Consider the following 26,220-nt stretch of genomic DNA (forward strand, 5'->3'; position numbering starts at 1 on the left):
TGCCCTGCATTGTGTGATGTAGTAGGTAAGCTCCCCATTGGGAGAGTGATGCGTCCGCTGTCAGAACTATCTGAGGAACCGGTTCCAGGAACGGTCGCCCTTTGGAAAGATTATTGGTGGTCCACCACTGCAGAGAGCGATGGGCACGACCGTCTACCAACACCAGATCTGTCAATTGACCCTGGGCCTGGTTCCATTGGCGCGCTAAGCACTCTTGGAGAGGATGCATCTGGACTCTTGCGTGAGGTACTATGAATATGCAAGAGGCCATCATTCCAATTAGTTGCATGAACACTCGAGCTGGAAGAGTGTTCCGGTTGAAATTTGGCGCGTAGAGCCTGAATGCTTGCTATCCTGGCAGGGCTGGGGTAGGCTAGCGCTTTTGAGGTGTCTATGGTGGTACCGAGGTATTGTTTTACGTGGGACGGTAGCAGATGGGACTTTGTGTGGTTTACTGTGAAGCCCAGTTCGTGAAGTAGTTGGATAGTGGCGTGAGTGTGTTGTACACACTGGTTGTATGAGCTGGCTTTTATTAGCCAGTCGCCTAGGTACGGGAAGACGTGGATGTGTTGTCTTCGCAGGTGTGCTGCCACTACTGATAGGCCCTTGGTAAACACTTGCGGTGCTGTGGTGACTCCGAATGGGAGCACTTTGAATTGTTAGTGTTGACCGTCCACTACAAATCTGAGAAACTTTGTGAGCTTTGAGAACGGCAATGTGGAAATAGGCGTCCTTGAGGTCTAGGGTGGCAAGGAAGTCGTTCTGGGAGAGTAGGGGAAGTACCTGCTGTAGTGTGACCATGTGGAAATGGTCTGAGTGTATGTAGTGGTTTAGGGGTCTGAGGCCCAGGATGGGCCTGAGAGTCATCCCTTTTTGATATGAGAAAATATAGGGAGCAAACTCCTATATTTTGTTGGTGGGCAGGAACTGGTTCTATTTCACTCTTTTGTAGGAGGGAGAGTACCTCCTGCTTTAGAAGTGACAAATGTTTCTGTGACATTGGGCACTGTTTGGGTGGAATGTTGGGGGGGTATATGTTCGTTCGAGGCAGTAGCCTGACCGAATTATCTGTTACCCATTTGTCTGAGGTGATGGTAGTCCAGACAGGAAGGAAATTGTGGAGTCTGCCCCCGACCGGAGTGGGATGGTCAGGGTGGAGTGGAGGGAAGTCATTGGGCAGGGGTGGAGGCAGAGCGGGAGGTGTTAGTTCTGCCTTTATTGTTTTTACCCCTGTAGCCACCTCTCTGGTAACCCCTAGTGAAGGTGGATTGGGTAGGTGCCTTACAGGAAGTGGAGGCGCTGTCGGAGGAGTAGCCTCTTGAGTTTCTTTTAAAGGAAGAGCGGCAAAAGGAGCGCCTGGGAGATTGCGACTGCAAGGCTCCCATAGATTTTGCCGTGTCGGTGTCCTTTTTCATTTTTTCAAGGGCAACGTCGATGTTGGGGCCAAACAGATGTTGCTCGTCAAAGGGGTGGTTGAGGATGGAACTCTGCACCTCGGGTTTGAACCCTGAAATCCATAGCCAGGTATGCCTACGTAGGAGGATGCTAGTGTTAATGGCCCTAGCGGCAGTGTCGGCTACATCGAGGGCGCAACGAATGGAGGTATTGTTGATTAGTTTACCCTCCTGGATTAGCTCGTTGGCTCTATTCTTGTATTAGCCAAGGAGGTGTTGCATTATGGCTACCAGTTCATTATAATGTGCCCGGTCATATCTTGCTAAAAGCGCTTGGGTGTTTGCAATGCGCCATATGTTGGCAGCCTGGGATGCAGTTCACTTGCCAGAGGCGTCCAGGAGGTTGGACTCCTCATCGGGTGGTGGAGCCTCACCTGATGCCTGGGAGTTTGCACGCTTCCTCGCATTGGAGACTACTGGGGAGTCTAGTGGTGCAGGGCCTGATGTAGGTGGGGTCTGTAGGGGCGGCCTTATACTTTCTCGATGCGAGGGTTGATGACCCTGGCCCTGACCAGGTCTTTAAAGACCTCCGGTGCGTGCTTGATAACCCCTTTAGGCATGGGCAGAATCGAAGTGGCCCTCTGTGTAGTGTCAAAAGTATCTAGGAGGAAGTCCTCCTCCACGGGGTCTGTGTGGAGATCAACTCCGTGGTAGTGTGCAGCCCTATGGAGCAGTTGGTTAAACCCCATTGTGTCTTCGGGGGGGGGGGGGGGGGGGGGGTAAAGGTCGTCCTGCAGGATGTTAGGGACGTCTGGGATGTTGTAGTCGTCCCATGGGTCTGGGGAGCATGAAGGAGTGGGGTCCCCTGTGGGCTGATCATGGGGCCCATCCCCTGTGTCGTCGTATCGTCATCATCCTCATCAGGAGAGGGTGTGGGGGAATGATGAGGTGCAGGAGGAGGAGGTGGAGGGGGTGAAGGCAGTCTCAAAGGGGAGGTAGCAAAGTCTCTTCTCTTTGGAGAGGGAGCAGGCTTGTCCAGCGGTCTCTTTTTGATGCTGAGCATCAAATGTCCAGTTTTAGGGTCTTTAACAAGTGTTTTTTGTAGTGGATCGGGCCGACATAGTTAATCTGTGGGGGGGCCGATCCTTCGGCGCCGAAGGTGTCAGAGCCGTAGGTTTTTTAAGCTTTGAGTCGGCATCGGTTCGCTGTTTTGAACTGTGTGGCTTAGAAATGTCTGGTTGTTTCCTCGGTCCCGAGATGACTTTCGGCTTCGAGGTATGGGTGTTGAGGGCCTTTGGTTTTTTGCTCGGCTCCAGGGATGGTGTCAGTACCGAGGAGCTAGTGGCAGTCTTCGGCGCAGAGTGCTTCGGAGCTCGGCGCGGAAGAGGAGGCCATCTTCTTTTTCGGTGCTGGTGCAGAGGAGTGTTTGTTGGCACAGACGGTAGGCTGGCTCGAGCCCGAGCCGCCGGAAGGCTTGATGGGCTTCTTAACCGGGCCCAAAAGCGAGGTATGGGAAGCAGTGTCTTTGGTCGTGCCTAGGCCCGAGGGCGAAGGCGTGACTGAAGCCTTTTTCGATGCTGTCGAGGGTGGGGGTCGATGTTAGTACTCACGCCCCTCTGTGCCGGAGTGATGTCCTCGACATCTGAATCGTCGGCTTCGGAGGTGCTGACGAGACTCTCTTCGGTGTGCTGTTGTTCCGGATTATCGACGCCTTTTCCGAAGATGTCGTCGGGGATCGCAGTCGACGAGTGTGCCATTGTTCTCCTCGCGCATTGGTCCCGAATAGTCTTCTTCGAACGGAAGGATTTGCAAGCCGGACAGTCTCTCGCCTCGTGTTCTGGGAAGAGGTAGAGGTTGCACACCTCATGGAGATCGTTGTGGGGAAACTTCGACCCACATCGAGGACACTTCTTAAATGGAGTTCTTTCCATCAGCCAGGACCGGATCCCAGGTAGGCCCGAAGGCCTTCGTTGACGACCGGAATCGAAGACTTCGAAGGAGAGTCGCTTCGAGTCGAGTGTGGAGATCGCGATCAAAACAATACCGCGGAAAGGGAAGGATTGCGCGCCGATCAGAACTGCAAACGGTTCGGAACCGGAGCACGAAAAAAACATCCGTGCCCGATGGCGGAAAAAAAAAAACAATCTAAGGATGGAGCCGAAGCCCATGCGCAATATGATCCAAAGGAGGAGTCACATACCTCGTGACTTCCAAACAGTTTCCAAGAGGAAAAACAACTGCAAACATCCAGGCCCAACACCAGATGGCGATCTATGCACAGTGTGTAATCTGCAGCTCATATGCCTCGAACATCGAGTTAGTGGTAAGTACGGTCGTAAGTACTTTTCAGGGTCAGTGCTGGGCACCAAGATCCAGCACTGTGATCTCTCCTAATAGCAGGAGAGTATTTCCATGTTCGTTACTCGGTTGATTTTAGGTGAATATTTTAAAGTTTAGAAACTCCACACTTAGAAGAAATTTCAAGAGGAACCAGTCAATGTTACCCTATGGACAAAAAGTGAGTTATCGGCTTTTGGGTAAGTACTCGACTGGCAGAGTTTAGGTTCTGGGCATAGACTTAGGGCTCTCCCAGGGTCAGGTAAGTACAGTTGTTACACCATCAGCGGCACTGGGGAGGCCGGGTGCAGAGTGAGTTAGGCCCAATGTTATCCAATGGGAGGCAGGGGGCCCTTGGTTGGTGGATGCCGACATGCAGGCCACGCGGCTGTGGGAGCTGGGCTCCTGGTCACTTGCTCAGGGCAAATGGGGAAGTAGGTAGGAATAGAAGTCACACAGCCAGGGCTGTAACAAAGTGTCTCTGTATATACTGTTCACAAATAGGTACACTGTGTACAGAGTCCCCAGTGGTTTGGCAGAGGCTAAAGTTAGATATAACCTTCTCTCTTAAGTGGTAGCTTGGTCGAGCAGTAAGGCAGTATCAGAAGACCGTGTAAAACATTTGTTGCACACACTCAGCCAGCAAATGGTCTCACACACTCAATAACTGAACTCTAGGCCAATGGTTTATATATAAAAAATATATAGGTTTGTTTTATTTTAGAACCAACAATAGGTATCAAAATATACTTTCTCAGAATGATATGATTTAGGTAAATACTTTTGCAATATGCAATTGGCTTTTGTAGAAAGTTACAGGTTGTTGCAATAGGCAACACAATTTCAAACACAATAATGCATTGAATTCAAGTTATTTGCAATAGATTACTTTTGTAATTCCAGGACTGGATCCTAGATTCAGTCCTGGGACAGTTCTTAGAAACAAGTGATAAAAATCGACTTAGTTGCTGTTATGAATTTTAGGCAATATTTTGCGATTTTAAAAGTTGACACTTAGAAGAAGTTTCAAAGAAAACAGTCAATGATTCCCTATGGAAGAAAATTCAAGTTGCAGGTATAGTATGTTCTTGTTACTTTTGTAATCCAGTACTGGGTGCCTAGACTCAGTACTGGGACCTTTATTCAAAACCGGTAAGTAATTACGTTTTCACAGTTTGTACTATTTTTAAATATTTGAAGTTTGCAAAAATCGACACTTAGAAGAAATTTCACAGAAACACAGTCAATGATTTCCTATGGAAGAAAGGAATATGCTACTTACCAGTATGCATCTGTTCTTGGCATGTAGAGCTGCAGAGTTGTACACTTTACATAGATCGCCATCTGGTGTTGGGCCCGGATGTTTGCAGTTTGTTTTTGTTCTTTGGAAGTCACGAGTTCGGTGACTCCTCCTTCGGTCCGTACTGCGCATGGGCTTCGGCTCCATCCTCAGATTGTTTTTCGCCAGCAGGTAAATGATGGAGCGTAGTAATAACAGTGAGAAACCCATGTGTGTTGTATCTAAATAAGATAGACTGAAACACATACAGGTAGCCGGGGAGGCGGGAGGGCGTGTACAACTCTGCAGCTCTACATGCCAAGAACAGATGCATACTGATAAGTAGCATATTCCGTTCGAGGCATATGAGCTGCAGATTGTACACTTTGCATAGATTATATAGCAGTACCCAACCTTAGCGGCGACCACCGGTATCCATGGCAGCGGTTTGAAATAGTGTCTTTAGTACAGCCTGGCCCACACTAGCTTGTTGCTTGGAGTGCACGTCTACACAGTAATGTTTTGTGAAGGTGTGCGGTGTTGACCATGTGGCTGCAGATGTCATCTAAGGGTATGTTCCCTAGAAAAGCCATATAAGCCCCTAACTTTCTTGTAGAGTGGGCTTTAGGTGGAACAGATAATGTTCTTTTTGCCTTTTGAGAGCAAATTTGTATGCACTTTACAATCCACCTAGTTTTCCCTGATTTAGAGATGGGGTTGCCTTTTTGCGGTGGAGAGGAGACAAACAATTGTTTAGTCTTCCTGAAAGGTTGCGTTCTTTGTATGTAGTACAGTAAAGCCCTCTTAACATCAAGTGTATGTAGAGCCCTTTCCGCAACAGATTGAGGTTGCGAGAAAAAAAACAGGTAATTCCACCGATTGATTGAGATGGAAGGGGGAAATGACCTTGGGCAGAAATTTTGGATTCGTACGAAGTATCACTTTGCTGTGATGTATTTGTAAGAAGGGTTCCTGTATAGTGAACGCTTGTATTTCACTAACCCTTCTAAGGGAAGCGATAGCTACTAGAAAACCTGTTTTCCAGGTGAGGAACTGTAGCTCACATTTATGCAGTGGTTCGAAGGGCGGACCCATTAGCCTTGTAAGAACTACATTTAGATTCCATACAGGAGAAGGCGGTGCCCTGGGTGGAATTATGCGTTTAAGGCCTTCCATAAAGGCTTTAATAGCGGGCACCCTGAACAGTGATAAATGCTGGCTGTTTTGCAGGTAAGCAGCAATCGCTGCTAGGTGTAGGCGTATGGAAGAATATGCCAGGTTACACCTTTGAAGATAGAGTAGATCGCATATAATGTGTTGTATGGATGCATCTAAAGGGTTGATTGTATTGTTACGGCAGTAAACAACAAATCTCTTCCACTTTGCGGAATAGCATGCTCGAGTGGTAGGACGTCTGGCTTCCTTGATAATATTGATGCAGTCAGGGGGAAGGTTAAGGTATCCAAATTCTAAGATTTCAGGAGCCAGATCCCAAGGTTGAGCTGCGCTGGGTCCGGGTGTCTGATTTCTCCATGGTTCTGAGTTAGGAGGCATGGGGACAGGTGCAGTTTTTGATGTGGTACCACTGATAGTTGTAATAGTGTGGTGTACCACGGCTGTCTGGCCCATGTTGGGGCTACCAGAATGAGCGTGAGGGAGTGCTGTTGCAGTTTCCTGACCACTAATGGAATTAGTGGGAGAGGTGGAAAGGCGTATGCAAATCTGCCCGACCAGTTCATCCATATCGCATTGCCTTTGGACAATGGGTGTGGGTATCTGGCAGCGAAGCTTGGGCATTTTATGTTTTCGTGGGTGGCGAAGAGGTCTATCTGAGGATGCCCCCACTTGTGGAAGAATGGGCGAAGAACTTGTGGATGCAGTTCCCATTCGTGTATTTGTTGCGTTTGTCTGCTGAGCAGATCTGCCATGGTGTTTTGTATGCCTGGGACGTGCTGTGCCAGGAGAAAGATGTTTTGTGGAATTGCCCATCTCCATATGCTCTGGGCTAAGCGGGAGAGCTGGGGAGTGTGTGTCCCCCCCCTGTTTTTGAATATAATACATTGCAGTCATATTGTCTGTGCAAATGAGGACTGCTTTGGCTGAAATCTGTTTTTGAAAGGATTTTAGGGCTAGAAAGATCGCCAAGAGCTCCAGATGGTTGATGTGGAGCGATTTTTGCTGTGGCGTCCATAGACCTTGCATTGTGAGGTGTAGGAGGTGCGCTCCCCAGCCGGAGAGCGATGCGTCCGCTGTTCGAATCACCTGAGGAACCGGGTCCAGGAACGGCCGCCCTTTGGAAAGGTTTGTGGTGTTCCACCACTGCAGAGAGTGATGGGTGCGGCCGTCCACCAACACCAGATCCGTCAGCTATCCCTGGGCCTGGTTCCACTGTCGTGCTAGGCACTCTTGGAGAGGACGCCTGTGGAGTCTTGCATGGGGCACTATGAAAATGCAAGATGCCATCATCCCTATTAGCTTCATGAACACTCTCGCTGGGAGAGAGTGCTGAGCAATGAACGTTTGGCGCAAGGCTTGTATGCTTGCGATCCTGGGTGAGTTGGGATAGGCTATACCTTTGGAGGTGTCTATAGTGGCCCCGAGATATTGCTTTGTGTGAGATGGTATGAGGTGGGACTTTTGGTAGTTCACCGTGAAGCCTAGCTGGTGGACCAGTTGGATGGTGCTGTTTGTATGTTGCACACATTGGCCGTAGGACGCGGCTTTTATCAGCCAGTCGTCTAAGTAAGGGAAGACGTGAATATGTTGACGTCTGAGGTGTGCTGCTACTACAGCCTGGCATTTGGTAAACACCCGTGGTGCGGTGGTGACCCCGAAGGGGAGAACCGTGAATTGGTAATGCTGACCGTCCACCACAAACCTGAGGTACTTCCTGTGAGAAGGGTGTATTGGAATATGAAAGTATGCGTCTTTCAGATTCAAGGTAGTGAGAAAGTCTCCCTGACAGAGGAGTGGGAGGACTTGTTGTAGGGTGACCATGTGGAAATGGTCTGAATGTATGTATGCATTTAGAGGCCGGAGGTCCAAAATGGGCCACAGGGTCCCGTCTTTTTTCGGTATTAGAAAATACAGAGAGTAGACCCCTAAATTTTGCTGATTGACGGGGACCTGCTCTATAGCGTGTTTTTGGAGGAGGGAGATCACCTCCTGTTTGAGCAGTGTGGAATGTTCCTGTGACATTGGACGGTGCCTTGGTGGGATATTGGGTGGGGTAGATGTTAGCTCGAGACAGTACCCTAACCGAATAATTTGGGTCACCCATTTGTCCGATGTTATGGACTCCCAGGCGTGGATAAAGTGTCGCAGTCTGCCCCCGACCGGAGTGGGATGGTCTGGGGGGGGGGGAGTGAGGGGGAAGTCATTGTGCGGGCGGTGTGGCAGAACGGGTGGTGTTGGTTTTGCCCCTGCCCTTGTTGTTGCCCCTGTATCCACCCCTTTGGTAGCCCTTTGAGAAGGTATTTTGAGGAGGGGACTTGTAGGAGGTAGAGGCGCTATCGGTGGAGTAGCCTCTGCCTGTGCTACGAAAGCCGAAAGGAGCGTTTAGGGGTCTGGGATTGTAATGCCCCCATAGACTTTGCTGTGTCCGTGTCCTTTTTCATTTTTTCTAATGCTTCGTCCACCTTTGGCCCAAAGACGTGTTGTTGGTCAAAGGGGTGATTTAGTATGGATGCCTGGACTTCTGGCTTGAACCCTGAGATCCTGAGCCAGGCATGACGGCGAAGCAGGACACTAGTATTTATGGCTCTAGAAGCAGTGTCCGCTGCATCGAGGGCACATTTAATGGAGGTGTTAGTAATGAGCTTTCCCTCCTGTATTAGGTCATGAGCTTTACGTTTGTGTTTCTACGGGAGGTGCTGCATAAGAGCCTCAAGCTCATCGTAGTGTGCTCTGTCATAACGCGCAAGCAGCCAGATGTTTGCGGCTTGCGAGGCAGTGCGTTTACCAGACGCATCTAAGAGTTGATTCCTTATCTGGCGGTGGAGCCTCACCTGAGGACTGGGAGTTAGACCGCTTGCTAGCCGTGGACACAACTAGGGAATCTAAAGGAGAAGGGCCCTTAATGTATGTATGATCTGTGGGTGCTGCTTTGTACTTTTTTTCTATTCTGGGGTTTAAGACCCTGGCCCTGACAGGGTCTTTGAACACCTCTGCAGCATGTTTGGTAACACCCTTAAGCATGGGCAAGATAGCTGTGGACTTATCCTGAATATCAAATGTATCCAGTAAGAAGTCGTCTTCCACTGGTTCGCTATGCAGTTCCACCACATGATAGTGTGCTGCTCTCTGCACTAAGTGGTGAAACCCTAGTGAGTCCTCCGGGGGAGATGGCCTGGATGGGTAGAGGTCATCTTGAGGCACATCTGGTATGTCAGGGTTTTGGTAATCCTCCCATGGGTCTGGGGTCCCTGGGGGTGTGGGGTCCATTGGGGCGTCCGCTGGATCATAATCTGGATCCCCGTAATCCGGTTCTGGGGACGGGGTTGGGGAGTGATGAGGCAAGGGTGGCGGAGACCTGGGAGGGAGAGGAGGTGGAAGAGGTGGAGGAGGAGGAGGAGGTGGAGGAGGTGGTGGGGAGGGCACTCTGAGAGGAGATGTGGCAGAGTCCTTCCGTTTGGGCGGTGGAGGAGGAGCTGGTGTGTCAAGACGTCTTTTCTTGATAGACAAAATCAATAGCCCAGTCTTTGGATCCTTTGATAAGGTTTTTTGAGAAGGATCAGGTGTAAAAAGGTCCGTTGGCGCCGAATCGTCCGCTGGCACCGATGTTTTCGGAGCCGAGGACTTGGGTGGTTTCTCTGCGCCATGCTTTTTTGGAACCTCCGGTTTTTTCGGCGTCGAGATAGGCTTCGACGCAGGAGCGTCGGTGCCGAGGGATTTATGCTTGTGTTTCGTCGGCACCGAGAGTCCAGGCTTCGGCACCGGTGGCTTCGGAGTCGAGCTGGGCGTCACTTTCTTCGGTGCCGAACGGTGTTTATCGGCACCAGGAGTAGGCTGGCTCGAGCCCGAGCTGCGTGAGACTTGTGATGCTTCGACACCGGGCCCGAAGGTGGGGTGATAGAAGCTGCATGTTTGGTTTTCCCTAGGCCCGAAGGCGAAGGTGTAACCTGAGTCTCTTTGGATATGGGCGCGGGGGTGGGAGGGGGTAGAGTACTCACGACCCTCTGCGCCGGTGTGATGTCCTCCAGGTCGGAGTCGTCGGCCTCGGAAGCGCTGACTATGTCTTCCTCCTGCTCGGTGTGTTATTGCCCCGAAGCTCCGGTGTCGTCTCCGAAGATGTCCGGTGGAGCCGCGGTCGATGAGTGCGCCATGGTGCGTCGAGCTCTTCGATCCCGGATGGTCTTTTTTGATCGAAAAGACTTGCAGGCGGGGCAGTCTCTGGCCTCGTGTTCTGGAGAGAGGCAAAGGTTACACACCTGATGGAGGTCGGTGTGGGGAAATTTAGACCCACATTTTAGGCACTTTTTGAACGGAGTCCTTTCCATCGGCCGGGACCGGAGTCGAGGAGGGCCCGAAGGCCGGTGCCAATGTGTGGAATCGAGAAAAGTGCCTCTACGAGAGATGAACAAGATGAAGAAACTCGAACGAGGATTTTCCGTCGAGGCTGGAACCGTAAAAGTTCGAAGCCGGAGCACTAAGTATCACATCCGAGCCCGATGGCGGAAAAAAACAATCTGAGGATGGAGCCGAAGCCCATGGGCAGTACGGACCGAAGGAGGAGTCACCGAACTCGTGACTTCCAAAGACTGTCCAAAGAACAAAAACAAACTGCAAACATCCGGGCCCAACACCAGATGGCGATCTATGCAAAGTGTACAATCTGCAGCTCATATGCCTCGAACATTGGGTTACTGGTAAGTACGGTTGTGAATATTTTTCAGGGTCAGTGCTGGGCACCAAGATCCAGCACTGGGATCTCACCTAATAGCAGGCGAGTATTTACGTTTTCGTTACTCAGCTGATTTTTGGTGAATATTTTAGGTTTTGAAAACTCCACACTTCGATGAAATTTCAGAAGAAACCAGTCAATGTTACCCTACGGAGAAAATTGAGTTATCGGCTTTTGGGTAAGTACTCGACTGGCAAAGTTAAGGTTCTGGGCACAGACTCAGGGGTCAGGTAGGTACAGTTGTTACACCCTCAGCGGCACAGAGGCAGCCGGGTGCAGAGTGAGTTAGACCCAATGTTATCCTATGGGAGGCAGGGGGGCATTGGTTGGTGGCTGCTGACTAGCAGGCCACACGGCTGTGGGAGCTAGGCTCCTGGTCACTTGCTCAGGGCAAATGGGGAAATAGATAGGTGTAGAGGTTACACTGCCAGGGCCACTCGGGTGGCTGGGTGCAGGGTGCTTTTGAGCCTCCGGGGGCTCAATTTATTTCAATGGGTAAGCTCCTGGTTGGAAAAAGGCTGCAAGCTCGGGGACGAAGATTCTTCAGGTGCCACCACCACTTCGAGAGGTAAGTTGGGTAGTTGGAGGATAGGTAGGTACCCAGGAGTTGGGCACAGGGGACCGCAGGGCGCCGGGGTGCCTTTTGGTGTCGGTTAATCTTACCCTCTGTTGATCGCGGTTGGGGGGGGGGGGGGGGGGAGGGGGGCAACCTGGTTCTGAGGCTGCAGGCTTCATCAGGGGCGTCGAGGGAAGTCCTTGTATGCCGGTCCAGGGGTCAAAGTTGCCGGGGGTTGTCCTCGTGGTTTTTGTTCACTCCGGCACAGGCCAGGCTTGGCAGGTGCAGTGTATGCAGGGTTCGCAGTTCCCACTGCTCGTGGGAGTCCCAGGAGGTCAGAGTCACAAGGTAGCCAGGTCCTACGGGGTTTGTAAAGTTGCTGGCCACAGGAGGTGCTGGGATTTACCAGGAGCAGGTTCGAGGGTCGAGGGTCGACAGGCCAGTAGGGCTGGGGCCAAAGCAGTTGGTGTCTTCCTCTTAGCAGCTGCACGGCAGGTCTTCTTTCTTCTTGATCATCTTTGCTGTTTTAGGATCTGGAATGAAGGTTCAGGGTGCCCCTAAACACTAAATTTAGGGGCGTTACAGGTAGGTAAAGGGCAGGGACCACTGGGTCCCTGTCCTGGGGTGGGTACACCCTCTATCCTGCCATTCGCCTGTGGGAGGGGGGCAGTGGCCTAGTCCTGATTGTGTAGGGCTTCCCATCTTCAAGAGGGCCCAGAGATGTGCTTCACCTCGCCTCCCCCACCTGAGGGGTGGGGTTGGCAGGGCTAGCACATCCCCTGTCCTCACATGGAGTTTCCGGCCAGTCTTCCCGCCAGAGTGGGGGTCAGAACTGGTGGGGGCCAGTTGCTGAGTACAGCAAGTGGCCTGGAGAAACTCACAAAGGCAGCATGCCTTAGAAGCTTTCCCCTGCCCATCCTGGGTGAGGATACCTAGCACCTCTCCCAGGATGTGCATTGTTGCAGACCCAGGAGAGCAGGGGCTCTCCCACCCAGGGGTCCAGCAACATGTCTGCTGTGTGGCAGCCTAGGCAGCCTCAGAGCAGACGCTGATTGTAGGTTAGGTTTAAGGGGGCATCTCTAAGATGCCCTCAGGGGTGCTTGGTACATTAAATCCCACACTGGCATCAGTGTGGGTTTAATGTGCTGAGAAGTTTGATACCAAACTTCTCAGTCTTCAGTGCTGCCATTATGTTGCTGTGGAGTTCGTGTTTGACGAGCTCTCAGCACCATGTACTCTTAAATGGCAGCACTGCACTTACAGTGCTCAGGAATGGACATGGATACTGTAGGGGCACAGGGCTCCTGCTCCTGTTCCCAAACCATTGGCATAAGGCACCCAGCTAGAGGGGTGGCTGATTTATGCCATGGCAGTGTAGGTGATGGGCATGGCACACAGGGATGTGTGTCATGTCGACTGTTTTTGTCTTGCACCCAAACACTCAGCCTGCAAAGGCAGTGTGTGTGTGTGTGTGTGTGTAAGGGTACAGGGCCTCTAAGGGTGGCACAATGAGTGCTGCAGCCCTTAGGGGCCTTCCCTGGTCACAAGGCCCTCGGTACCTAGGGTACAATTTACCAGGGGCTGACATGTGGCCAGGGTTTGCCAATTTGGGTTTTGTTTGTTTTAGGGAAGGAACATAGGCCCTGGGCACCTGATTGGCAGGAGTCCAGGGCACACTCAGTCAAAGTACATTCAGCAATTCAGCAAAAAGTGGGGGCATACCATGCAAGAAAGATGGCACTTTCTCACAGCTACTAGATATTTTTGCCAATCTTGAATCTGTGACTTGTGCAGATGAGTACATGAAAACAGGAGTTCTGCAGATTAAGAACGGGCAGCCAATTGCCTTTTTGAAAACGTGGAAACATTTGAGGTAAGGCCACCTTGCTGAATTTTACTCTTTGCAAAAAATCTTTTAAATACAAAGTGGGACTAAAGCTTCGCTTGGAACCTTTTATCTTGACAACAAAACAACAAGTAGACTCGTGTCCCACAAATGTCAGTGCACTGAACCTATTTAACCCTTTTCTAAATGTATCAGAATCTCCACAAAGGTACCATAATTGCTTGAAAACATTTGGATTAGAATTAGGCATTCTACACTTATTCCTCAAAAGTCAGCTGAACAGAGAAAGGGTTTGTTAAGATATCCATCATAGGTTCCAAGAGCCCAGGAACCGCAGAGCAGTTGAAAAGAAAAAAAAGGGAATGCCCAACTGGCACCCTGCAGGTCATATCCATACGACTCTGTAACAGACTACCCAAGTGCTCACAAAAAGATCTTACAGACAATTATCAGACTCCAAGAAATTAGACACTCTGGTTTACTGTATATTTCTAGTACCAATGCCTGCCCTGGTTAAGATAGAAACCTGAGCAGGCAATACAAGGAAAAGGAGTATCTAGTAAATATTTTGACATCTTACACGCCAAACTGGTTTGCCTGCAATACACAGTCGCACTGATAATCTGTAGCCTAAATTTCTTCACCCAGACTGTTCCCTCCTTCAACACAGGCAGAGGCAGCAATAGCTGAAAGACCACAAATATGAGCTGCAGAATAATACACTACTGTGAGATTTGTTCAACTAAAAAATACCTTTAAACTGCACTTTACTTTGTTATATTTTGCATAATATTTAAGGCTTTAAAATAACTCGCATTTGGTGCAGTGCCTCAGATTCCAATTTCTGAACAGGGTAACATATGCAGTACAAAGGAAGACCTCACGGATGACCCCATTTGTCAATCCAATACAATAAAAGCTACTGCATATAATTATATAAGTGCATGCGGAACATGTACTGAATATGCCGTATCCAACTTACTGTCTTAAGTCTTCGATGGCGAAATTAGTAAGATCTGGAATGCTTGGATCTTCACTTTGGTCATCTTCCTCTTCCTCCTCCTCTTCCTCTTCTAATTCTTCTGAATTGGGCAGTTTTGCTGTCTCGCCTAATTCTAAGAGACAAAATTTTAATTGTGGCATTTATAGATTCTTCCACTAGTTATCACCAGTGAGCCCTGTGAGTCACAAATCACATACTGTGTTCAAAAAACAACTGTAAGACTAAAAACTGGGGGGCTTCATTCACCTGCCATTCTGCAACTTCAGTATGCCAATTTACCCCCCCTGGGTGTGCCCAGCAACCCATTTTAAACAGAAATATGTCAATCTACAAGACGCCTCCTAACATTAACAGTATCGAGACTGTTTAAAAGGAGCTTGTTAAATACACTAACATCACACATCATTTTAGTAAAACCAAATTGAAAAGTTACTTTTCTGGAAGTACAGGTCTCCGGAAATTTGTATCTTTACTTGATACACATGCTTGAATCATTAAAAAGAAGACTGAATCCCGTGCCAGAAGAGTGAAACTGAAGATATTAAACTATGCATTAAACAGTATTCTATGCTGCCTTGCCACCTCACTGTTTCATCTGCCATGCACTCAATCAGATGAAGAGGCTAAAAGAAAACCTACTTTTGTTCAAACTTTCATCGCAAAAGAACACATGGAATTAGAAAGATGAAGGCGGGTGGTAGATGAACCTATAAGAATGCCATCGCTGGAGAACTGTGGTTAGATGACTTTTCAACTTGAACTTTTCAGCACAGGAGATTTCAAAGATTTGCAAACTTGAATTAAGAAACACAAAACAGTTAACAGCAGGAATTAAGCACACGTTACTGGAAGAAGGACCTGTGCAATCCATCTCTTTCTGGGATCCTATATATTCTAACCCTTTAAACTGTAATGTTTGTGGGGCCTGGCCTAGAATGCTTAAGATTGCATATGCATGCAAGAGCTGCTCTGCCAAGGACTCCCTGGAATTTGCATCACCCTAGTCCAGCTTGGCAGTTCACATTACTAAACACCCTAGGAAGGTAGGAACATCAGCTTGGGCATAGAGCAGAGACGTCATCCACCAGGGCTTGGGCCTAGCCTCGTGGCAGAAGCCTGCAATGAGTGGTGCACCGCTCGCACAGGGAAGCTGCAAACCTGGAGTGCCGCTCCTGGTAGCAGGGTTGTGATCACAGGGGAGATAAAGAGGAGAGAGGCATAATGGAGCAGCCGAGTGAGGATGATCGACATCCCTCCCCGGCGAGAGCTCCTCCTTCTAAAGAAATGCCGCCTGACATAGAGAGTGGGGCAGTATTAGAGAGAGTGCTGGGTAGGGGCTACACTTCATGGCAGGCGTGTGGAGAATGACGGAACTACACTGGAGCCTAGCCCAGCATGTGCGGTGAAGGGGGTGCAGACCTGGGAACAATTACGACCCACAGTGGCAATAGATTGAAGGGTGTGGTTCCCGCCCCGCGTTATGTGGTCCGGCAATGAGAGGGTTGTTTGAGTTTTTCCATTCTGGATTGCTGCCTTGACCGATGGTGGAACCTGCTAGGGAACAGGGAGATTAACGGATGGCGATTCATGCTACCTCTGATACTAGACTAGCTTTAAGGCATGGATAGAAATTGGAGTGCTTGAATGTGCCAAGAACCCACCCATTGTTGCAACCCTTAGTCCTTCACTCCCACCATGTTCACCACATTCACACTGGCAGTGGGGGGAGGGGCAGACCTAAGCGTTCATGAGAACAACTCTGAACTGAAGGAGGTAGTTCAGCACTTGTTAAGCAGCAGAGTTGGACCACCACTGCTCACATTACTCACGGAAAGTCCGAATGGGCTCCTCATCATACGAATTAAAGGGTGCCACGTTCCGGGTCATACTAAAACCTTACAAACCTAAAACATGCTGCACCTTAAACAGGCTCATATTACTGCCTAATATTGAGGCGCAAATACTGCTTTATGTCAGGTCACTGCCTTCAACGTCTGCAGGTGGCAGTCTCCAAAGGCACTAGATTTCTAGTAGACTTTGAGAAGACCTTTGAGTCAGTTCACCAGCCCTTCATATTTCAACTCAAACAAAATTAATCTCTGCCCTCTTTCCGGGTTACCCCAAAACCTTACATGCCAAGCCGTTGTCCTAGGTAATGGTAAACTGGATTCTCTCCTCCCTTTTTCTGATTGAGCAGGGCACATAACAGAGATGGACCTCTCACCATTTCTGTAGTCTTAGAATCTTTAGCACACTGGATTAGACTCATTGACCAATTCACTGGTTGCCCAGAGGGTCTTAATTTGCACATTCATGTCAGAACCTTGAATAATGCAGTTTTGAAACAACTGGATATGCACACATCCAGAGGCAAAACACCGAGCCGGGATCGCAACATTACCACACTTTAGACAAGTGCTAGACCCCTGATAACTACTACTGCTTACTATAATGGGATGCAGTCACTTTAAGATGGGCTAGGGTGGACTGATGTCAGTCTTAATTACTGGGCAACCCTGATGCTCCCCATTGACAGTTGGTTTGAGACTGCGATTACTGCAGTGAACCCATGGAGCTGAAGCTCATAGAAAGAGCAGGTTTATAAATCTCCTACAGAGTCCCTCCTACCCCCCAGTCACTATCACAAGAACCCTGATTTTATGCTGGCATTGCGGCCTGAGATGGATTCGCGTGAGGGGATCACTACAGCCAAGATGCCAATGTGACATTGTGCAGGGGAGGTGGCGAAGGTACATGGAGGACCTGGAGGGATTTTACTCTTGGGACATAACTGACAAATCCAAACTGGGAGAAGTGGGTAAGGGAAGCCACATACCCCCAAAAAAGAATTCTTAAGAGGTGTCTAGGCACGTCTTAATACTTCACTAGAAACCTATAATGCACTAGGACACAGACGCAATCTGGGATGTTGCTCCCGCACCCATATTTACATACGAGTTTATTTAAAAAAAAAAAAAGCTCAACTTGAAAATAAGCGTGCCTTGTTAAAGTATAGTAACTTATGTACCAACAAGAAGGACGAAGGGTTCGCATCCTGGGAGGTGTGTAGGACAAATGCGAATCTAGAGCACTACAGTTTGCAAACCAATTATTACAGCTAAAAAAAGTTTCATTTGCAACATGTGCTGATGCAGATCATAAGCGGTCCCTAGACGAAGAATCATTTGCCAATTCCCTAAAGCAGTGGTTAGCAGACTAAAGTGGAAGTCGTGTGGAACAGTGTTTTCAGTACAGTTTGCCCATACTGCGTCGCTGGGGTTGAAAATCCACAAAATAATCCATCGTGAATGTGTGACTAAAAGACCACGTAACAGCTTTAAATATATCTGCCGGTAGGATGTTACCCACGAGTACCACTGTGCCAGTGAGATGTTAGCCAGAAGTACCATTGTTGAGCCTTTTATTTTTTACGTGGAGCCTGAGCAGCGCATGTGTTGCTCTGCGAGGCATGCTGTATTCAGCATATGGGCTTTCAATACGCTCAACAAGTTTAGTTGGTTGACCTACCTTTCAAAATTCCTTTACTTTGGTTGGTAAATAGTGTCCATCTGTCCCGCCTTTGGGTGCTTGGTTCCCTCCCAGAGGACATCACAGATTGTTACTTTTGGTTGGCCAGCTCTGGCCATCTGTTGCCTCCTCACTCGCACCCCCTCTGTCCCGTCATTGCTGCTGCCACTTAATTTCCCCAGTGCTGTCCCTACACCACCACTTCCCATCGTCGCTGCTCAGTATTTTTTTTTGGTTGGCCAGCTCTGGACATCTGTTGCCTCCTCGCTTGCACCCCCTCACACCGGGAGCTACAGAACAAGAATTGAAAATGCAATAGGTCTCGCCTTTGATTAAATTAAAGCCATTTGCTTTGCTAATGGTATTCTATAGCAAAGCAAATAGCTTTAACTTAATCAAAGGCGAGACCTATTGCATTTTTGATGCTTGTTGGTAGGGAGATTAAGTGATTTGTCCAGAATCACGGGATGTTGAGCCAACGCCGATGCTCGATCCTTGTTCCCAAACTCTGGCCGTTCAGACTAGATTAATTTTAGCAGAAACAAATCGGCATCTTAAAACAATGTAAGAGTGGGGAACATGAAGTTATCCGGTGACCTTAAATACAAAGTGCCCCGTTCTGGCTGCCCAGCCTTAGATTGTCTCAAGCGCATATTTAGCTTTACCGCTGCCTTCGATTGACTCTGACCGGCAGGCATTACTAATCAATAAGGACTGTGGTAATCTAACTAATACAAGAAACAAACCAGCAACCGCTCGCCTCTGTTGTTGGCCACATCGTCCTCCGAGGGAACACTTCTTACAACGTTGGGGGTGGCCATGCTGCACTATGAGAACAATGCACTACTCGAAAGAGCCAGCCAGCTGGAAAGGCCACGTTTCTCGCAGGGGGGTGTTTACAGAAGACAGCCCCTTGATGTTTCCCCCACTGTCCGGGAAGAAAAGTCTTTTTTCAGTGGCCATTTGGCCCCTCAGGCTAGCTGCAGCCAGCGCGAGATCTCTAACCCCATCCCCCCCCTCCCCCCCCCCCCGAGCGATATCTAGTCCTGGATAAAGTTGGGTATTCACAAGGGCTCACTCGCCTGGTCATCCTTGGTTTCTGGCTAGTTTTCATTCCACCTCATATCTATTTTTCTAAACACCCTACACTTTAAGTGGCCTTTGCTCACTCACTCTAGAAGTTCTAGAGAAAAACACTTTACAAACAACAGATTTATTAAAGAATCATAGAGCCGCACATCCCAGCCATGATACCCTGCGTTGCCCGTAATTTTGGTACATAATGCCCCCACCTGAAGCTGCACTCTGTGTCTTGATGTTTGTGCAGGCACAGGCCCCCAACTCGACCCTGCACAGTGCGCTGACAGTCACTTAGTTTACAGGCTGTTCTCGTCTGTGTTAAATTGTTAACACGGTCACCGTCTATCCATCTACGTAAAACACTCCAAAGTAAAAAAAAAATAGAACGCAACGGTGTTTGGGGACGGCCCTTTGGCTTTGTTTTCAAAAGTATGCATTTGTTTAGGCCTAGATTGATCCCCAGAGCAGATGTGAAATGAGATCTGATCTCTGTTCCTAGATGCGTGTCCTCTGTCGAAATCCACGCTTAAGATTCTCTGTGGCTATAAATACACAGTTATGACTGTTTACTCGTTTAATTGTTTGCTTTTAGTATAAAAGTATAGTATTGCTTTCTATAACTTACTACAAAGTCCATTTTGAAGTAATAATCCTTTCGGACTCTGGTGTAAGAACTGTGAATACCACGTCACTCAATGGCGTCAGTGTTTTCATGTCTTCGGTTCCCATTCAGCAGCCCAGTGCATTTTTTTTTTGTTGCATATTTATGTAGCGCGAACTCGACCCGGAGGTATTGGGAGCGCTTTACATGAGCACCAGTTGCATTACACAAGGACACACTCCTTTTTGGTAGGGAGATGAAATGATTTGCCCAGAATCACGGGACGTCGAGCCAACGCCGAGGCTCGATCCTTGTTCCCCACTCTGGCCGTTAGGCCACATCCTCCAATTATGGGAGTTCAGACTAGATTACTTTTAGCTGAAACAAATCAGCATCTTAAAACAATGTAAGAGTGGAGAACATGAAGTTATCCGAAGACCTTAAATGCAAAGTGCCCGGTTTTGGCCGCCCAACCTTAGATTGTCTCAAGCGCATATTTAGCTTTACCGTTGCCTTCGATTGACTCTGACCGGCAGGCATTACTAATCAAACGCTCGATAAGGACTGTGGTAATCTAACTAATACAAGAAACAAAGTAGCAAACACTCGCCTCTGTTGTTGGTCGGAGGGGACACTTCGTCCTCCGAGGGAACACTTCTTACAACGTCGGGGGCGGCCATGCTGCACTATGAGAACCATGCACTACTCGAAAGAGCCAGCCATCTGGAAAGGCCACATCACCCGCAGGGGGGTGTTTACAGAAGACAGCCCCTTGATGTTTCCTCACTGTCCGGGAAGAAAAGTCTTTTCAGGTAGGGTAACAATTTCATAAAATGTTATATCACCTTTATCCTTTCCCTTAATCCGCTGGGAAAGTTACTTTCTTTAATTAAAAAAAAAAAGGGGGAGAGACGTCCCCACCCGTACAAACCAGGCTAAACGGCCCCTTGATAATTATTCCCGGGTCAGGCTTTAGCAGGGCATTACGGCCTGCCGGAGCGTGTGATATTCGCTTTGAATTTTCGGGCTGTATGTTTTTTGCTGCTTGTTTTGTTTGGAGGGCTACTTTGAGTTTCCAATGAAGGGCGTTAAAGCACCCCTGGACAGGGGTGAACAGCAGCTCGGCCTGGGAGGGGGCCGTGTGTGTGTTTTCACCCTTCACCCTCTTTCCTCCCTTTATTTGGGCCTGCGTCTGTCCAGCCGCCTCGGAGCAGCTGTTTCAGCACATGGCATAGGACCCCCATGGGCTGATGCCCGCTCCGGAGCCTTTGAAGGGCCAGCCAGGCTTGCGCTGGGGTGCTGTGGTTGAGGGAGGGGGAGACATGGGGGGTTTGATTGTGAAGCTCAAGCCGCAACACGCCGCGCCAGAGAAATTAAAGTTTCTCTTGCAGGACACCGCCATCATTTATTTTCTAACTTTATCACTGAGCGGGGGGCGGGGGGGGGGGGAGGACTCCATCATACGGGAAGGCACCTTTACATTTCATTCCTTATTTCAGTTTGGAAAGGAAACGTTAGAGATATGACTTTTGCAGAATCAGTGAGTGAGAACCAAATCCGCAAAAAAGAAAAATTGAAGCCGTGGGCTTTCGCGCCTCACTGCACAGGATGGAGTTTGCTGCGTGTGCCTGTCCTCAACAGGGACTTTTCTCTTTTGAAGCCGTCCCACTTGGACGGACTGCCCTGCTGGCGTAAAAGGTCTATTATCTTCTTTAAGGGGCCATCTGTTTACCCCCATAAAGAAGATAAGAAACTTTATGCCAGCAGGAAGTCAGACGAGCCAGTCCAAGTGGGACGGCTCTAAAAGAGCAAAGTGTACGTCACTGGAAGCTCTTTTCCAATGGCTGGCCACTGTTTAGCATAAACGGTGACGCCAGCCAATGGAAAAGAGGGGCAGGGCTTACACCCCGCTAGTGAAAGCTACCCAAAAAAACAAAATCTCGCCAGCGAGACTGCGCTTGTGCGCAACCTACGCTAGCCGAGACCTAACACCACATTTCATTAATGCCTCGGTAAGAATGTCCGTGCACACAAAGATGCAGGTCTGTCTCTCAGCCCCCCTCCCCACCCCCATCCAGTCTTGTCGGGTTCTTCTCCTCCCTCACCTTGTTCATTCATTTCTATCTGCCAGATAGCTCGTTACCAGCATTCCTTTCTGCGGCACAGCTCCTCCTGTGACGGATCTCTTGGCAGTCTCTTTACCAGCATACCCGCTAAACTCTACACAGTAGAGCCTGCTTCTGTCCATTTCCCACTTCCTGCATACCTCTCCTTGCACAGGCTCCGGTTTCCACACTCGCTCGACAGCTTCCTTAAAGTGACTTTAAGGGCCACAGCAGCTGACTGTGATCTGTCTTTGCAGGAAGAGACCAATACTATAAGTACAGGCGTGTGCTGGAGTGAAAGGACGGCGGTCCCAGGGAAGCGGCACTCGTGACTGAAGGAGCCGATTGCCCATTATATTTGTCCAAACTAATAATGCATTTGGTTATTTGTACTGCTGTAATTTAAGTCTGTTTGAATTGAACCGTTTGTTTTGCTCACCAACATGTTTTCATAACGGAGTTTTAATTAATGCTTCTGTTTTTTGTCCCTCACTGGTTCCTTTTGCAGAGGTTCTCTGGTTTACCCTCAGACCTTCCCTAACTAGCCCCACTTTGCCTTTCCCTCTTGGAGAGTTTCTCATCTTTTCCCGGTGCCTTTACTCCGCAGGCCGTCCTCACGTCATGTTAGTCTACTGCTGTGGATTTTGCTAAAATTACAGACCCTCCTTGGCCCACATCTTCCTCCCAAAGGAAGAATGCCCTCAAATGGATATATGGTTTCCAACTTGGGGACTCAGATTTTTTTTTTATTGCCTCGCAGACAGAGCTGAACATGAGGCTCCCTCTTCTGCCGAAACATATCGACTATACTTTCATCACTGTAGCATATGCTATTTTGGCGCTCTGTTGTATATAAAAAAAAAATTTATATAGCATTCGCGTGAGGCTCACTGTGCTGCAGACAGCTGTCCGGCTGCAGTTATGCTACTAAGACTACAAGCACAAGGTGCATGGTTTGTTTCTGTAAAGCAAGTTTGAAGCTCTACTTAGTTTGTTCAGTGCTGCGGACATCGATCCATGTCTGGGCAGTGTCTCCTATCCATGCATGGGATACACACGTTACCAAGGTGATATAATTCATCTGAGCCGAATGATCAGAGCATTTTTTGTTGCTATGGAGACTACAATGTCTGGTATATTTTCACTCTGGACTACAAATGCTGAACTGCATTGTGGAGTGTATAAATAGCTCAGAACAGTTAGAATTATTTTCTTTACACGAAGTCAGCATTCATGCTCTTTGGTACGGTGGGTGGACATGGTAAGGCACTTTGAATTATATGGCAAACAAATATGATAGACTACATGGATGAGGAGTGAGACTTCAGTGTACAGATGAATATGAGAGCATGGATGGAAACATCAAGTCACTAAGTGATGGCCAGACCTACTGGCTTTGCCAGTGCTACAGGTTACGGAACAGCACTGTTAAATACTTGCAAACTAAAAAATAGCACAAAAAAAACTGTCACAAAGCCAATAGCTGTAAATTTCACAAATGTGACAGGTTGCATTGCAAATGCTTGTTTCTCAATACAAGAATGACTGCTTCCGAGAAGAACACGCTGAAGGCTATAATGACTTTGTTGGAAACCGGGCAACCGGGTTAGCAGTCACCAGGTTCCCAGCACAATGGTAGCTTGGCTCGAGCAGCTGGGGTCAGGCACCGTGTGAAGCGTACGTCACACCCTCACAATAACCATGCGTTCATCCGTTCCAAAAACGACACTACACCGTAAAAATTATGAAAGAAAGAAGTTTGTCTTTATCTTATTTTCTCTTAGTTGCAGGTTTCAAAACATACATACAATACCATAAGACTTTTCTTGAAAATAGCAGGTCAAATAAATAATACCACAGTGGGGTTTCAATAAATAGGATCAGGTCATAAATAAACACGGAAGAAATATAGGTGCAATAAATACAGATGGCAAATAAATACTGTCAGACAAATACAATGCAGGAATAAATACAGTCAGACAATAAATACAGTCAATAAATAAAGCACCTTCAATAACTTAAATAACACAATTACTGACAATCACAGTTCACATCACTTTCCTGAGGTAGTTTGGTTTTACTATGCCCAAGTACAGCTTGTGGTCATTTGGATGACATGGGGGGTGTCCCACCTAGATTGGTCAAGGCTGGGCCTGAACTGAGGTAGAATAAGGGTAACCTAAAGATCTGGCTCTCCCAAAATACACAACCCCTCACAGAGGTCACTGCACCAGTCTCAGTTCACCCCTGGCACTCCCAGGCTGGTTCTAACACCCCTCTAGCCCCTAGAATGGTCTTTTAGGGCTCCACGGGGCCTCAGACGCCCCCTCTACCACTTACTGCCCTTTTCACGATGATCGGCTCCGCTCGGCGCCGGGTCGACGTCGCTGGACGGCTCCGGTTCGATGTCGCTGGACGGCTCCGGTTCGATGTCGCTAGGCGGCTTCGGATCGATGTCGCTGGGCGGCTTCGGATCGATATCGCTGGGCGGCTTCGGATCGATGTCGTTGGGCGGCCTCGGCTCGATGTCGCTGGGCTGCTCCGGCTAGATGTCGCCTTCCGGCGTCGCAGGGTCACGGCCTCCCCGCTTCCGGGTGTCTCCGGAGTGCGACCTCCACTCCCGACCTCCGGCGCGCTTCACCTCAGATTCCGGCGTCTCCGGAGTGCGATCTCCACTCCCGACCTCCGGCGCGCTTCACCTCAGTTTCCGGCGACTCCGGTGGGCGGACTTCACTCCCCTGTCGACGCCTCACCTCGACCTCAGGTGATTACCGACTCGACCTCCGGCGCCTCTCCACTACCTCCGTCGGCGCCCTCACCCGACCTCTGACGGCTCCGGGTACGACGTCTGTTTTCTGTCAGCGCCGCTTCTCCACCTCAGGCCTCAGGTCTCCAGGCTTCGACGTCAGGACTCCAGGAGGACACCGCTAAACAGGTCAGGAGCTTGCTGGTCTTCTTCTTTAAGGCCTGTTTCAACTTTTCAGTCCTTTAAGATGGTTCTTCTTGTCTTGATCCCACACAGGGCTTTAGGTTGGGCTTGGTCAGTAGAGACTAGCATCAAGGGTGGGTTTCTGGACCCCACTCCAAGCACAGGTTTCCACCTCTGCTGCCTTACTCCGACCTCCTTCTGAACTGGTCCTCTCTCCTCTCCAGTCAGTTGCCAACTGCCACTCTGAGATGGCCTCCCAACATTCCAAACTGCCTCTCACTGTCACAGGGTTCCAGAATGTTACGGAAGGTTCTAGAAATCTCCAGTGGGTTCTGATGATGTCACAGGTGACAATGGGTGGCCACCATTTTGTCTCTCAGGCCCTCAGACAGAAGTTCCAGGGGTAGGGAAAATGGCTCCCTGACCCTGCATCAACACTAAAAAGTCTGGTGGTTCCCAAAAAGGAAAAATTATAACAGGGTTTGAGGCAAAAGTGGGACAAAATAAATAATGATGAGGAGGGACCACTTAAAGGGCTGGCAGGTCTAACAGACTTCAAACTGCATTATTTTGAATCCGTATTAGACTTCACTTACCATAAATTGAATATGCTACTTACCAGTATGCATCTGTTCTTGGCATGTAGGGCTGCTGACATTCATATCTGTGCATAGATCGCTGCCTAGTGTTGGGTCCGGATGTTTGCACGTTGTTGTCCTGGAAGAGTCTTCGAAGTATCACGAGATAGGTGACTCCTCCCCTGGACCACAGTGCGCATGGGCATCCTCTCCATCCTTAGATTGCTTTTCGCCATTGTGGCAGTGATGGAGTAGACACAGTAAATGATGACCATGCTATACAGTAATTCTGAGAGCTGCAGCTGCTACAGGCGCCGGGAAGGAGGGTGGGCGATATGAATGTCAGCAGCCCTACATGCCAAGAACAGATGCATACTGGTAAGTAGCATATTAAGTTCGAGGCATGTGGGCTGCAGAATTCATATCTGTGCATAGAATACATAGCAGTACCTCCTATTAGCGGCGGCTACCAGTGCCAGCTGCAGCAGTCTGAAAAAGAGTTTTGAGAACAGCCTGTCCTACAGCTGCCTGCTGTTTTGAGTGTACATCTACACAGTAGTGTTTGGTAAATGTATGTATAGTGGACCATGTGGCTGCTCTACATATTTCCTGTAAAGGAATGTTTCCCAGGAAAGCCATGGACGCCCCTAACTTTCGTGTTGAGTGGGCTCGTGGGGGAATCGTTAATGTGCATTTAGCTTTTTGATTGCAAATTTGAATACATTTAACGATCCATCTGGCTATCCCTGCTTTGGAAATGGCGTTGCCCTTGTGTTGTGGAGAAAAGGCAACGAAAAGTTGTTTTGTTTTCCTAAAACCCTTTGTTCTGTCTATATAGTACATGAGGGCCCTCTTTACATCTAGTGTATGGAGCATTCTCTCTGCGACATTTTGTGGATTTGGAAAGAAAACAGGCAGTTTAGTCTGATTCATGTGGAACTGCGATATCACTTTAGGCATGAATTTGGGGTTGGTACGTAGTACAACTCTGTTTGCGTGAACCTGTAAGAATGGCTCTTGAACGGTTAGTGCCTGGAGTTCACTAACTCTTCTTAACGCAGTGATTGCCACTAAGAAAGCTA

At 48.8% G+C, this 26,220-nt stretch overlaps 1 protein-coding gene across 2 annotated transcripts in view; it reads right to left on the bottom strand.

Annotated features, from left to right (window-relative positions):
* PCF11 (PCF11 cleavage and polyadenylation factor subunit) overlaps nt 1–26,220 on the bottom strand; it is a 291,051-nt gene that overhangs the window by 138,741 nt on the left and 126,090 nt on the right. Inside the window, exon 11 of one of the 2 annotated variants that reach the window (XM_085623232.1) lies at nt 14,297–14,423. In XM_085623232.1, the coding sequence (XP_085479358.1) occupies nt 14,297–14,423 (127 nt within the window). Of the gene's footprint in view, nt 1–14,296; nt 14,430–26,220 lie in introns of both variants that reach the window. The other variant, XM_085623231.1, reaches the window with a different exon arrangement.

The sequence above is a fragment of the Triturus cristatus genome, chromosome 8 (genome assembly GCF_964204655.1).
Source record: "Triturus cristatus chromosome 8, aTriCri1.1, whole genome shotgun sequence".
NCBI lineage: Eukaryota > Metazoa > Chordata > Amphibia > Caudata > Salamandridae > Triturus > Triturus cristatus.